The sequence below is a fragment of the Nematolebias whitei genome, chromosome 22 (assembly GCF_014905685.2).
Source record: "Nematolebias whitei isolate Nwh7 chromosome 22, NemWhi1, whole genome shotgun sequence".
Lineage (NCBI taxonomy): Eukaryota > Metazoa > Chordata > Actinopteri > Cyprinodontiformes > Rivulidae > Nematolebias > Nematolebias whitei.
In genome coordinates, this window is record NC_056519.1 from 21762343 (window position 1) to 21775399 (window position 13057).

General features: G+C 44.2%; 1 protein-coding gene across 1 annotated transcript in view; it reads right to left on the reverse strand.

Moving 5' to 3' along the window:
• Positions 1-5173: 5173 nt before the first annotated feature.
• Positions 5174-13057, reverse strand: part of il15ra (interleukin 15 receptor subunit alpha) — a 19205-nt gene continuing 11321 nt past the window's right edge. Inside the window, exons 4-5 of the mRNA XM_037696218.1 lie at positions 6323-6361; positions 5174-5301 (exon numbers count right to left, since the gene is read on the reverse strand). Coding sequence (XP_037552146.1) covers positions 5174-5301; positions 6323-6361 — 167 coding nt within the window. The remainder of the gene's footprint in view (positions 5302-6322; positions 6362-13057) is intronic.

Consider the following 13057-nt stretch of genomic DNA (forward strand, 5'->3'; position numbering starts at 1 on the left):
AACATGTGGAGTTCTGAGGTGCACAGCTTTGTGTCCCTGCACAGAGAAAAAAAATAAAACCTTGCTGTAATATTTACAGATTCTACATTTATAGATGTAAAAAAGTGGGAATGGGAGAACACTCCTCACACTAACTGCTGCTGTCAAGTCACATGACTTAGAGTGTAGATGACCCTGAAGTAACCAGAAACTCATTGTTGGATTTGTTTGAAACTCACAGAAAGTAATCATCAGATAAATGTCGAGAGCTTATTAATGTTTGGAGCCATTTTGATTCAAGATGGCTGCCACAGCTACCTCAGCAAACACAAAATTGACTATAACTCAGTCATTCTTGGAGATATTGAGCTGAAATGATTGTAGCTGGGATCAAGTTGTTATACCTCCTAATGAAAATCAAATATCCAAGATGGCCACCTTAGCTAAAAAAAGAAAAAATAGACAACTCTGCCATTTTTAAAGATATTAAGCTTAAATTTGGTGTATTGGTAGCTGACAATGATCCCTATAGACTCTGACTTGAAAATCAAAAACCCAAGATGGCCACCTAAGCAAAACAGAATGGATGGCATTGATCTGGCCTCCAGTTCTAATGTTAAAAATCTTGGTGTTATTTTTGATCAGGACATGTCTTTTATTCCCCACATTACAAACGTTACCTTCCACCTGCATAATATCACTAAAATTGAAACATCTTATCTAAAAAAGATGCAGAAAAACTGGTTCATACATTTGTCACGTATAGACTGGACCAATGTTTCCTCTAAGCTATGCGCCTGCGCAATCGTGCACTGCTCGTACATTCTCTGTGCACAAGAAAACCTATGCCGCGCCGTTGCGAACTGGACACAAGGTTATCTCCCATTTTATAATAAACTGTCGGCTCGAGCACAGCTGTCTGTACACTGCAGCCCCTGATGCGAGCAAAGTGGGGGACGGAACCACCCACTCTGGTCAAAACAGCCCTGTGTCACATGATTTGTGTATCTAGCCAATGAGCATCTTCTGGAGTTTCTGCACTGACATGCAAACTAAGTTCAAAGAAGCTACGTAGCTACAAGCAACTATGACTTCTTGCGCTTTTCCAAGCTTTGTTACTGCATATTTCATCGCATACCAAGGAATAATATTTGGCGTTGTGGATTTATCACCGAAGTTTATGGTCATACGACGTCAAACAAAGGCAGTAAGTAAACTAATCCCACAACTTGTAGCCATTTTTAGCATGTTAAGTGTTAGCAAACAGTAGTGCTTGGTGTATATCTGGATGGTCAAAGGAAAAGTTTACAAAGAGTTGTGAGACCAGCTATGTTGTATGGTCTGGAGACAGAGACATGGACAAAAAGACAGGAGACAGAACTGGAAGTGGCAAAAATGAAGATGCTGAGGTTATTAGGAGTGACAAGGATGGATAAGATTAGGAATGAGATCATCAGAGGTACAGCACAGGTTGAACAACTGGGAGATAAAGTTAGAGAGACCAGACTGAGATGGTTTGGACATGTCCAGAGGAGGGACAGTGGTTTGGACATGTCCAGAGGAGGGACAGTGGGTATATTGGTAGAAGGATGTTAGAAATGCAGCTGCCAGGAAAAAGACAAAGAGGAGGTATATGGATGCAGTTAGAGAGGACATGGAGGTAGATGGAGTGAGGACAGAGTGAGATGGAGGAGGACTCGCTGTGGAGACCCCTGAAAAGGGAAAAGCCGAAAGAAGAAGTTTAATAGGTTGTGTAATGTAAAATTTACTCTTACATACTAAATTTCACTGTGAGTTCTTGCCCTGTGTGGCTTTGCAGCATGAAAACATCCACTGCAGTAACTACTTTAAGTTAATAGCAGCTTAGGTTTTTTTCTGTCTTCTTTGCCTTAATGTTGGTCGATAAGGCAGAAACACCTCACTAAATATCTCAGGTCATGCTGTGTGCTTCACTACCTCCACCATTACAGCTATGTTGTTTGTTTGTCTGAGGTTAGCTCACCCTGGGTTACATTTCCTTGTGGGTGGAGTGATCTTACCGTTCATGTAAAATATTTGATAATCAGAGTCAGAGAGTAAGAAGGAATTATTATTATTATCGTTACATATTGGCTAGTGATTCCCCCCTCTGTCCCCCCCCCCCCAACAAAAAAAAAAAACTTAACTTAAGATACACTATGTTTCTTAGACTATGACTAGGATGTGTGAGAGAAGCAGAGTGTGGTCTATTCACACAAGGAGAGCTGTTGGTCAGGCTACTTCTTGTTGTGCCATTAACTCTAAAATAATTATTGAATCAAGCGTTACTTGTGTAGGTAAAACTAGATGTTTAACAACCCGTTAAAATACACCAGAATGCAGGAAATGGCATCTACTTTATTCAAAATTTTCTGGGGGAGAACCCGCAGACCTCCCCTACCAGTGTGTTCCCCCCACATTACAAACATGTTTCTGATACCAATGGCCACCGTGTTGCTAACTATCTTCCAGAGCAAGGATCCTCACCCAGCCCAAAGCAGGACTCTCACATTTTACATACTACACGTCTCATGAACAACAAGATTTTTGTCTTTTTCATTTGAAGTGAGCCAAATCATTTATATTAAAATTAAACTAATGGAAATTGTTGCTGTAATTTGATTCTTTTAATAAGCCATGTAACTTGCTATGATTTTGCCAGATTTTGAACAGGTGTGATACTGGTGTGTGACCACAGTGTGCACATCTGATGTTGCTCACTGTGGTCCTCAGTGCGCTCAGGGAGCTTGTGTGTTTGCCCAGACACATTAAAAATTAGAGGGGACGTTGGACTGGACTATTGTAATGGTTTATTATCTGGATGTCCAAATACTTCTTTAAAACGTCTTCAGTTGATCCAAAATGCTGCTGCCAGAGTCTTAACTCGAGTTAGTAGGAGAGATCATATCTCTCCAGTTTTAGCTTCTCTCCAGTGGCTCCCTGTCGAGTTCAGAATTGAATTCAAAATCTTACTTCTAACATACAAAGCTCTCAACAACCTAGCTTCATCTTGTATTTGAGATATTATTCTTCCATATTTTACTAACAGAGCACTTCGCTCTCAGACTGCAGACTTAATCGTGGCCCCTAGAGTTTCCAAAAGCAGAATGGGAGGAAGGTCTTTCAGTTATCAGGCTCCTCTCTTGTGGGACCAACTTCCAGTTTCTGTTTGTAAGGTTGATACATTGTCCAGTTTTAAGACTGGGCTTAAGACTTTCCTTTTAGATAAATCCTATAGTTAGGGTCGGCTTGTCATTCTTTCTTAAGCTTAGACTACTAGAGAACAAATTGACCTAATTTCCTTAAATGATTTGCTAAAATTGAATAGTTTTCATTTGATACTATTTCTATCTTAAAATGTGATTCTTGACCTGCCATTGTGTATCTGTTCCTACCAAACGCAGCCGGTTGAAGCAGATGGCCCCTTGCCCTGAACCTGGTTCTGCTAAAGGTTTCTTCCTCATGAGGGAGTTTTTCCTTTCCACTGTCGTCTTCATGCTTGTTCAAGATGAGAGTTCTGTGATGAAGTTAAATTCAAAGCAGTCTGCTCCTCAGATAAATAATGTTAAATTATTATTTTTATATATGAATGTTTCTGTTCAGTGCCCTGAGATGACTTCTGTTGTGACTTGGCGCTGTATAAATAAACTGAATTGAATTTACCATTAGTTCACCCAGCACTGTTTCTATTTCTTCGTGAACTAATCCATTCCAATTGATTCAAAGGAGAATACTCAAACCAAAGTTTTTCCTGGTTACCTACAACAACTCATCACACAGCATGCAGTGTTTCCCCTAGATCACTTGACAGGGTGGGGGGAAGGAGGGGTAGACGCCTCTGTGTTGCATGCTGCCACGTTAGTACTGGAGCGTGCTCTATTCAAACAAGGAGAGCTGTTGGTCAGGCTACTTCTTGTCACTCTCTAAAATAGTAACTGAATCAAGTAACTTTTTTGGATTTTTCTACCTGGATTATTGAGCATGCATCAGGATACTGAATCAAGTGTTTACATATACTGTATATGTAAATGTAGATGTTTAACAACCTGTTAAAATACACCAGAATGCAGGAAATGGCATCTACTTTATTAAAAATTTTCTGGGGGAGGACCCCAGACCCTCCCAGCAGTGTCTCTCCCACATTACAAATGCTTCTGACACCAATGCTTTAACCTCTACATTTGGTAAGCTTGTACATTTCCTTGTTTCAAAAAAATTGCTTTTATATCAAATAAACACTCGATACATATATTACCCTTTGAAACTTAACCATAACTAGCAGATTTTATTTTTTCTTCGTCTCCTTTTTTTATATTCCGTTATAACTAGTTTTTGTATCAATTTTATGACTCTTGGAAAACACATGCCTTCACTTGACCTTTCATGTGTTTTTACTGATTTGAAGGCCATGTCTTTACCTGGTGAAATTTGATTCTCGTTTGTTCCTCTTCGAGCAGACTCCAAAGTGCCTTTATTTTGAAGGCTGATGGAAGTTTCTGTGAATAATTTAAAAAAAAAATTACTTTTTTTATTTTGGCATAATTCTTGTCTCTTACAAGCCTCTTGTAAAAGCTTGTTAAAGCCTCTGTTCCTATTGTGATGCGTCTTTTATATCACTATTTGAATTACTCTTCAACAGAAAACATAATCATGCAGGAATTTGAAGAATCTTAAATTTGTGTATGCAATGACGGTTCACACGAGACTTTGGCCTGGTAGGACTGATTGTCTTGTTTTTGCGTTTTTTTTTTTTTTTGTAATATGTGTTTTTTTTACTTTTTATGTAGCTTTAGTCTGGTATCAGCAGCGGCTACGACGGCCCTGTATAGGGTTGACCCGCTGCTGTACCTTTTCGTTTGGTTTTCTGGCTCAGCAGGTCCATCTTTAAGTTGCTGCTTTGGGTTTTTGTGTCTTTTTAGGTGGACACGAGAATTGGGGGTTCATGGTGTTCTTTTTTTTCCCACAAGAAGCAGCTGCTTAAATAAATTGAATGTTTTGAACCCTCACATTTGTGTGTCGTGCCCTCCTTAATATGTCATGTTCTTGGTGGACGTAACAGTGGCCAAACAGCTCAACTTTAGGCTTGAAAACTTTTCTTCAGAAAACGTTTGTCACTGAGCTCAAAGGTTTTGTTTTCAGAGCAGGGCCTTCCTTTTAGGTCAGTTACCCTCTCAGTCTAGATAAATGGAAAACTGGCTTCACTTTGGACGGTGACACCGATGTTCCAACAGTTTCCAGTTGGCAGTAAATGAGCCTTGGTGGTTTCTGTGTAGTTCCTGAACATCCAAACCAACTTGCTTTCATCTGAGGGTAACAGTTTTTCTTCCAGACCTTTGCAACACACATCTGAATAGTGCAATTGTTTAAACTGAGTATCTTAGAAAGATTTTAAAAAAGGCTCCAAAATAATTGCGCAAATTCTTTTTTGTTTTTTTAGATCTTCATCAGGTTTCTTAGATATTTTTTATTGTATTATTGTATTGGTCGGTCCAGTGAGTGTTCTCAAACTTATTCTTTTTATGTTGGCAAAGAGAAACCACTAGCTGCAGTCAATCATGCTCACCAGTAAAAAGTGAATAAGCCTTAGCCTCAAAAAGTTTATATGTTCACCTGTAGGATGCAGGTTCTATCTAGGATATGTTCAAAGATACTTAAGGCTGTATGTATATTATTGACCCCGTGTACAACTCCAGTTCTTGTTTTTACAAAATCTTTGATGTTCTATATATACCTATGTATGTTTTCCACTGTGGGAAAAGAAATGCACAATAAAAACGTTAAAAGTCCAAAATGATTATGACACTATGATGATAAGAGTATATGTACACGTATGATCACAACTGCAGCTTATTAACATTTATAACTCTAGTATGGTTTGCTGCTATTTTAAATGTGTAAACAGAATTAATGAAACAAACCCCACTTTCTTGACAATCACTTTTGTACTTTTCTGACAAAAAAAATGCTGCTTTCAGCCTTTCACAAACACTAAAAATGCAATCTATTGTTGGTGCTATGGCAATTTTTTTTCTGCATTTCTTTTATTATTGTATTTACATAGATAATTCATATTAGTGAAGTATATAACTGCCTATTTATTACATATAGACGTCCCTGACTGTAGTGGTAATGCTGGAGCCATGAGGAATACAGCTGTGACTTTCTGTAAAATCAAACCATTTTTAATATTAAAGAACTATAAAACCTTGACATTTACAGATTCATTCTTTCATTTAGGATTTTCACAATTGAAAAATGAATAAAACGCAATGTGGCACACAATATACACAGTGAAACACCAGAAATGATATGAACAGAAACTCACCGAGGCTAAGTGGTGCTTGAGTTGTGATGTTTGGTTGAGCTGAAACACAATAAGAAAATAGATTTTTTTTCACCAGGTTTCTGAACTGTAGAAGGAGCTGATTCAATACATGCAGCAAGATGAATAATAACTATTTGTGCAGTTTCTTCATTCAACCTTTATTTATACAGGTTAGTGCTATTTAGTCTCGGTGACTCGTTTAGGCTGTTTGTTGAATTCTCACAGAGGCGAAAGAGTGTCTGTTCTATTTCGTATAGGCTTCGCCCTTTAAGGCTGTTGCTTAGTGGGTTTCATCCCGTCATGCGAAGCATCACACTGAAAAATTTAGTCCACGCCCACCTGCTGTGTGGGCCCCACCCAGTCCGTATAAATTACGTTAAGAGCGGGTAATCGGCTCCCATTTTTTCTTCAGCGAGCTAATAGCACTGTCAGAAGAACGAAGAAGGAAAGTTGTGTAAATGACCAACCTTGTTAAGAATGCTTGGCCCGTCACGTCGACCTCCGGTCGTCCCGGTGAGCTCTCCTCCCCGAGGAGAAGCTGACGAGCAGTCTTGTTTCAAGGTAAGCACCGAGGAGTATTTCTCAGTGACAGGTCGCTACACGCTGGACAACGCCATCTTGTAATTTTCCTCTTATCGCCGACCCACGGAACGAATCGGATGGTTCCTCTGGGACAGGCCACGTCAGCTGCAGCCCCCCGCTGCTCATTCCCTCCTGGAGAGCGTAGTGTTGGTGGAGGGGGGCTAAGCGAATGCTCACCTCATCACACCTCGTTTCGCATCGGCGATCACACTGCTCCCGGCCGACGGCGCCCTCTGGGGTTGCCCAGCGTAACCCAGGAGCGGCCGACATGAAGGGACCCTTATTTACGTCCCGCGCCTTTCCCGCCAGTTCCAATGATCCGGCAGGAAGTTTTTTTTCTAGGCTCCATTCTGGCTCACCATCCTGATCCATCTGGCCTCGGTTTCCCAACAGGACGTCCAACGGGACGAGGCCACAGCCGGCTTTTCCTGGTAGTTTGGGGGGTCGGTCTCCACAGTCCGCGCCCATCTCCCGAGCAGAGGGGTTTTCACCGAGCAGAAATTCCCTCAGTGCCCACTGGAGCCGAGCCTGACAGAGGCTTTTTTCTCGGAGCAAGATGTCCAGGTGGACCAGCGTTCAGCGCCTCCGGTTAGCGTAACCCAGACGGTGACACCACTCTCCAACTGAGCTCACCAGCATGCGTTCCAGACGGCCGCAGCGAACAACACGTTACGCTGTTGACGTACACGTTCAGAGGCGGGAGGAGACATACGCTCCCTCTGCAGGGCAGCTGGTCCCCAACCGGTGCACTTCTTTTGCTGTCTTCTGGCCCGCATCACAGCCGGAGAATGAGGTCCCAGAGGTTCTCCTGGCTCGTCACTCCACCTTCCTCTGCAGAAGCTTTTTGTTGGAGGGCCTTCATCAACGAGAGATCATTTCAAGATGCTCCACGGCTGCACAACGCCTCCCCAGCTCTGCTACGCCAGTCAATCCCGTCAGACGTCCCCGGCATCTGGAAGTTCAACTTTTCCCGGACTCCGCCAACAGGGGGCCTTCTAGGACAACAAACCACGAAGCTCAGGGGAAGATAACCAGGTGTCGGTTTGTTGGATGTGTGTAGATGACACGATGTGGAATAAACATCATTTTATGATGAAGTGTCTTTTAGCCAGGCTGTCAGCTTGGATGATCTGACAGCGGCCCCATCACACACACTCATCACGAATTAGCCTTTTAAGGTTGTTTCATTCACTGCCGGCGGTGCCAACACGCGCGCCCGAGGCACGAGCAGCCTTCACCTATAAGGCGCTGCGTTATGAAAGCGCGCACACAGCTCTCAGCACCCGCCGTTCACGTAAATGTGAGACCGCGGTACGAGCCCAGTAACGTATCTCGCTCTCTGCAGGAGCGACACGCGTTTTCACCGCAGTGGTGTCAAGCGCGCGCTCCCGTGGCGTCAACAGTTTCACAAGCCTCACAGTGGCTCGGCTCCTTCATCCTCAAAGAAGGTTTTCTGAATTAACACTGCAGCTCGTGGAATCACTCAAAAGCTCACGGGATTCGCAGCCAAAAATGAACGTGTTCTGCAGAACGAGTCCAGTGGTAACTTCGCCCCACCGATGCCGCACGCTGCTTCCTGACCGCACCAGCGTCAAACGTGCGCTCCTGCGGCAATCCTCGCTTAAGGCGTCGCATGAATGAGGGCGCACACACTCGACTCTTCAGGACACGTCGGCTCATATGTGCAGCCGCTCCCCGAGCGTTTACACGGAGCAGCGGCACACAACATGAGCACAGCACAGATGAGCCGCGTCCCGCAGCATCAGCAAACGCACAACGATTTGCATGCTCGGGGGCACGCGTTTTTTCTTTCTCCTTCAGCGCGCACCAGCTCACATCAGCATGCATGTGAGCCCACAGCATAAACGCGTGCCCGCTTTATAACTTTATAAACGAGTGGCAATGAGTGCGCGCTCCAGACGGATAGGCGAACCATTTTCATCAGGGGATTCAGGCTGCAGTACAGCTCAAACCTCAGTGCGGAGGAACTCTAGTGACGTTTTCTGTCATTTCTAAAACAGATCTCGTCCCCTCTCACAGAAGCTCAGGAAATTCTGATTAATGTCATTTCCAGTCTCAGAAGGAGAGGAAAACACAGGGTTCCTCTCTCGTCACTCCCTGGTCCCAACGAACCGGAAAGATGAGATTTATTCTAGATTTGTCAATTTTGAACTGTGAGAAACAACATTCCATTAATGCGCCAAGCCGCTCTGCAGCCGCCGCACAGAGCAGGGAGAAGAATTCTGCTTTATCTGGACATCTGCTGCTGCTGAGCAGTTTGTACAGACAGGTGGCAGCAGTGCAACTCACGTGAAACCGGTAGAGTGATATCAGCTGTTTTCCGTCAGCAGACCTACGTCACACATGTCAAGACTTCACAGAGGCACATACATTTAACGAGCTGTGGGGGCGCTGTGGTTCTCCACACAGAAGCTCTTTTTTTTTTTTTTTTTTAGCCTTTATTTATCCAGGTTAGTATTTAAATGTTTTTCGAGTGTCACACAGGGTTTTGAATGTGATTCAACACTTTGCCTCTGTGCTACGGAATCATCAGGGTTTTGATTCACACAGACAGCAAGTGACTGTTGCATACATAACTGGCAGGAGATGTATGCGCTCAACCCTTGTGCCACATTGTGCGACAGATGCTGTGTGGGGCACACCCAATCTGCTCTCCATCGGAGTACGGTACATCTCCTGTGTTCTGAACAGGGGACGGATGTGATGTCCAAAGATGTTCTTTTGCGGCACGGGGACCTTCCATCCAGAGCTGATGGCTCAGACGTGGCAGAAATCCTGAGAGCGGCTGTGGACCTGTTGTAACACGTGAGAACGCTCGATGTCAACTATAATTATCATGGAGCCCACGGGACGATCCACCGCTAGGGGTGGACGCGTTTGCTCACAGCCTGTGGTCGTAATGCTTCTTCACCTCCCTCACTCCCTCTGACATCACGGTTTTCTGAACCGAGCTCAGGAGGAGGGACTGACAGCTCTTCTGTCCGAAATGCGTGAACACATCATGGTCCCCAGTCCTACGACACTTGTTCTTGGGGCGCTCGTGGAACCTGCCGTAGAGGGAGGACGCTCTCCTCCAGGCGGGAGGAGCGATCAGGAGTTAACCAGAATAGGCCAGCACCTTTGGTCTGGCTGCTGTGCGGATCCTTTTTGGAGGATGGATCTCTCTCAAGATGTAGTGCATACGATTCAGGATTCACGTGCTGCAACCACCACAGCACTGTTCACATCAAGTGGTCAGTTTTTCAGCGCTGCTGTACAGAGAAAGGTGTAGAGGCCATTTCATGTCCTCTAGGCAGTGTGCTGCCTTTTCTACAGCAGCTGATGAACAGAAATCTGGCGTTCAGCACGATTATCGTATGCTGCAGCCATTTCTTATTCTTGCCACGAAGCTGTCGGAGACAGAACAACCTTTAATCATCCTCTGATGGTGCGTTTTGTAAAAGGTGTATAGAGAAGGTGTAGAGGTCACCTCATGTCCTCTAGGCAGTGTGCTGTTTTTTCTACAGCAGCTGATGGACAGAAATCTGGAGTTCAGCACAATTATCGTATGCTACAGCCAATTTTTTCTTCTTGTCACGAAGTTGTCGGACACAGAACAACCTTTAATCATCCTCTGATGGAGCATTTTGTAAAGGTGTATAAAGAAGGTGTGGAGGCCACTTCATGTCCTCGAGCCGGTGTGCTGTCCTTCTGCAGCAGCAGATGGACAGAAATCTGGCATTCAGCATGATTAACGTATGCTACAACCATCTCTTCCTGTCACAAGGTTTTCAGGGTCAGAACAGCCTTTAATCATCCGCTGATGAAGAGTTTTTTAAAAGGTGTACAGAGATGCAGGCCTGTTTTTTCATGCCCACTTGCTCCACAGTGGGATTTAACGCTGGTCCTGTGAGCCCTGATCTAGGCTCAATCTGAGCTACTGAATCAGGTTCCAATTAAACTATTGTCTCTTAAAACAGCCCTGCTACTGACTTTAACATCCGCTAAGAGGGTGAGAGATTATCTGCCCTCTCTGTCGCTCCATCGTCGTGTCTTGGAACTCAGACTGACGGCAGCTCAGCTGATCTAAGACCGAATCCAGTTTTTATGCCTAAAACATCACGAGCTTTTTAAATTAAGAGTGATATCGTTGGAGGGGTTTTTCCACTTCCCCCCCAAACAATCAGAAGAAGAAGCATCTTTCCATCTTCTCTGCCCGGTGCGGGCGTTGACGTGTTGCATAGCGCGCACAGCTGCAATGCGTCAAACTTAACATTTGTTTGTGCATTATAGAGATACATCTGCAGGTCGCCTGTTACCCACCCAGTGCCTGTCACACTGGTTGTGTGAGGCCATTTCTGAAGCCTACAGAGCATCAGATTTAGAGCCTCCTGTCAACCTCAGGGCGCACTCGACCAGAGGTATTGCATCTTCGACTACCTTGCATAATGGTATGACAATGCAGGATATTTGCACTGCGACCGCGTGGTCAACACCCTGCTCATTTATTCGCTTTTATCTACGTGATATGACGGCCCGTTCCATGACACATTCTGTCCTTAAGTGTTTTACAGAATGAATATTGTTGTTTCATGGAACTCCGTTGAACTCACATCTGTCTGCATGCATTACAGTGTGAGATGTTGTTATCAGTCACAAGTTGTAACTGTTATTTGGTTCTATGGTCAATCAGTTCATGACTATTGTTACCAATCAGTTCATTTGATTATAATCAGTTCATTTGTTATTATTAATCTGTTCATACTGTTCAGCCATGAATCACTTGTTTCATGGCCCCCCCTTCTCAACATCTTTTTTCCCTGTCGAAAGTTTCTGGGTCGTTCATGCATTCAGAACACATAGTTACACAACATGCATCTGTGCATGGTACACATAATTACACAATGCGTAATTACGTACATGGGGAGTTGAGTGACAAGACGTTTTTTGGGCAAGCTTCTGCTTCATACGGTGTTCGAATGGACCCAGTGAGGCGAGGACCACATCTGCTTCGCCCTTAACCCACTAAGCGACATCTTTAAAGGGCGAAACCTATACGAAATAGAACGTTGGTTACGCACTGTAACCCCAGATTCTATGAGTATAGGCGTAGCCCTTTAAGCGTCGGGCCTCACTGGCTCCTAAGTGGCTGAAGAAAAAGCTATTTGGGAGCCGATTACCCGCTTTTAACGTAATTTATACAGACCGGGTGGGGCCCAGACAGCAGGTGGGCGTGGACTAAATTTTTCAGTGTGATGCTTCGCATGACGGGATGAAACCCACTAAGTGACAGCCTTAAAGGGCTACGCCTATACTCATAGAATCTGGGGTTACAGTACGTAACCAACGTTTCTTATACAAACCAGATTCCAAAAGAGTTGGGACACTAAACAAATTGTGAATAAAAACTGAATGCAATGATGTGGAGGTGCCATCATCTAATATTTTATTCAGAATAGAACACAAATCACAGAACAAAAGTTTAAACTGAGAGAATGTATCATTTTAAGGGAAAAATCTGTTTTTTCCAAATTTCATGGCGTCAACAAATCCCAAAAGGGCAGCATGGTGGCGCAACTGGTAGAGCTGCTGCCTCTCAGCGAGTAGGTCCCTGGTTCAAACCCCGGTCCAGAGGCCTTTTTGGGTGGAGTTTGCATGTTCTCTCCGTGCATGCGTGGGTTTTCTCCGGGTACTCCGGTTTCCTCCCACAGACCAAAAACATGCATGTTAGGCTGATTGGTAACTCTAAATTGTCCCTAGGTGTGAGTGAGAGAGTGAATGGTTGTTTGTCTCGTTTGTCTCTATGTGGCCCTGTGATGGACTTGCGACCCGTCCAGGGTGTACCCCGCCCCTCGCACAGTGATTGCAGGACATGGGCACCAGCGAACCCCGTGACCCAAAATGGAATAAGCGGGTAAAGATAATGGATGGATGGATGGATGGAACAAATCCCAAAAAAGTTGGGACAAGTCCATTTTTACCACTGTGTGGCATCCCCCCTTCTTCTTACAACACTCAACAGATGTCTGGGGACAGAGGAGACCAGTTTCTCGAGTTTAGAAATAGGAATGCTCTCCCATTCATGTCTAATACAGGCCTCTAACTGTTCAATCGTCTTGGGCCTTCTTTGTCGCACCTTCCTCTTTATGATGC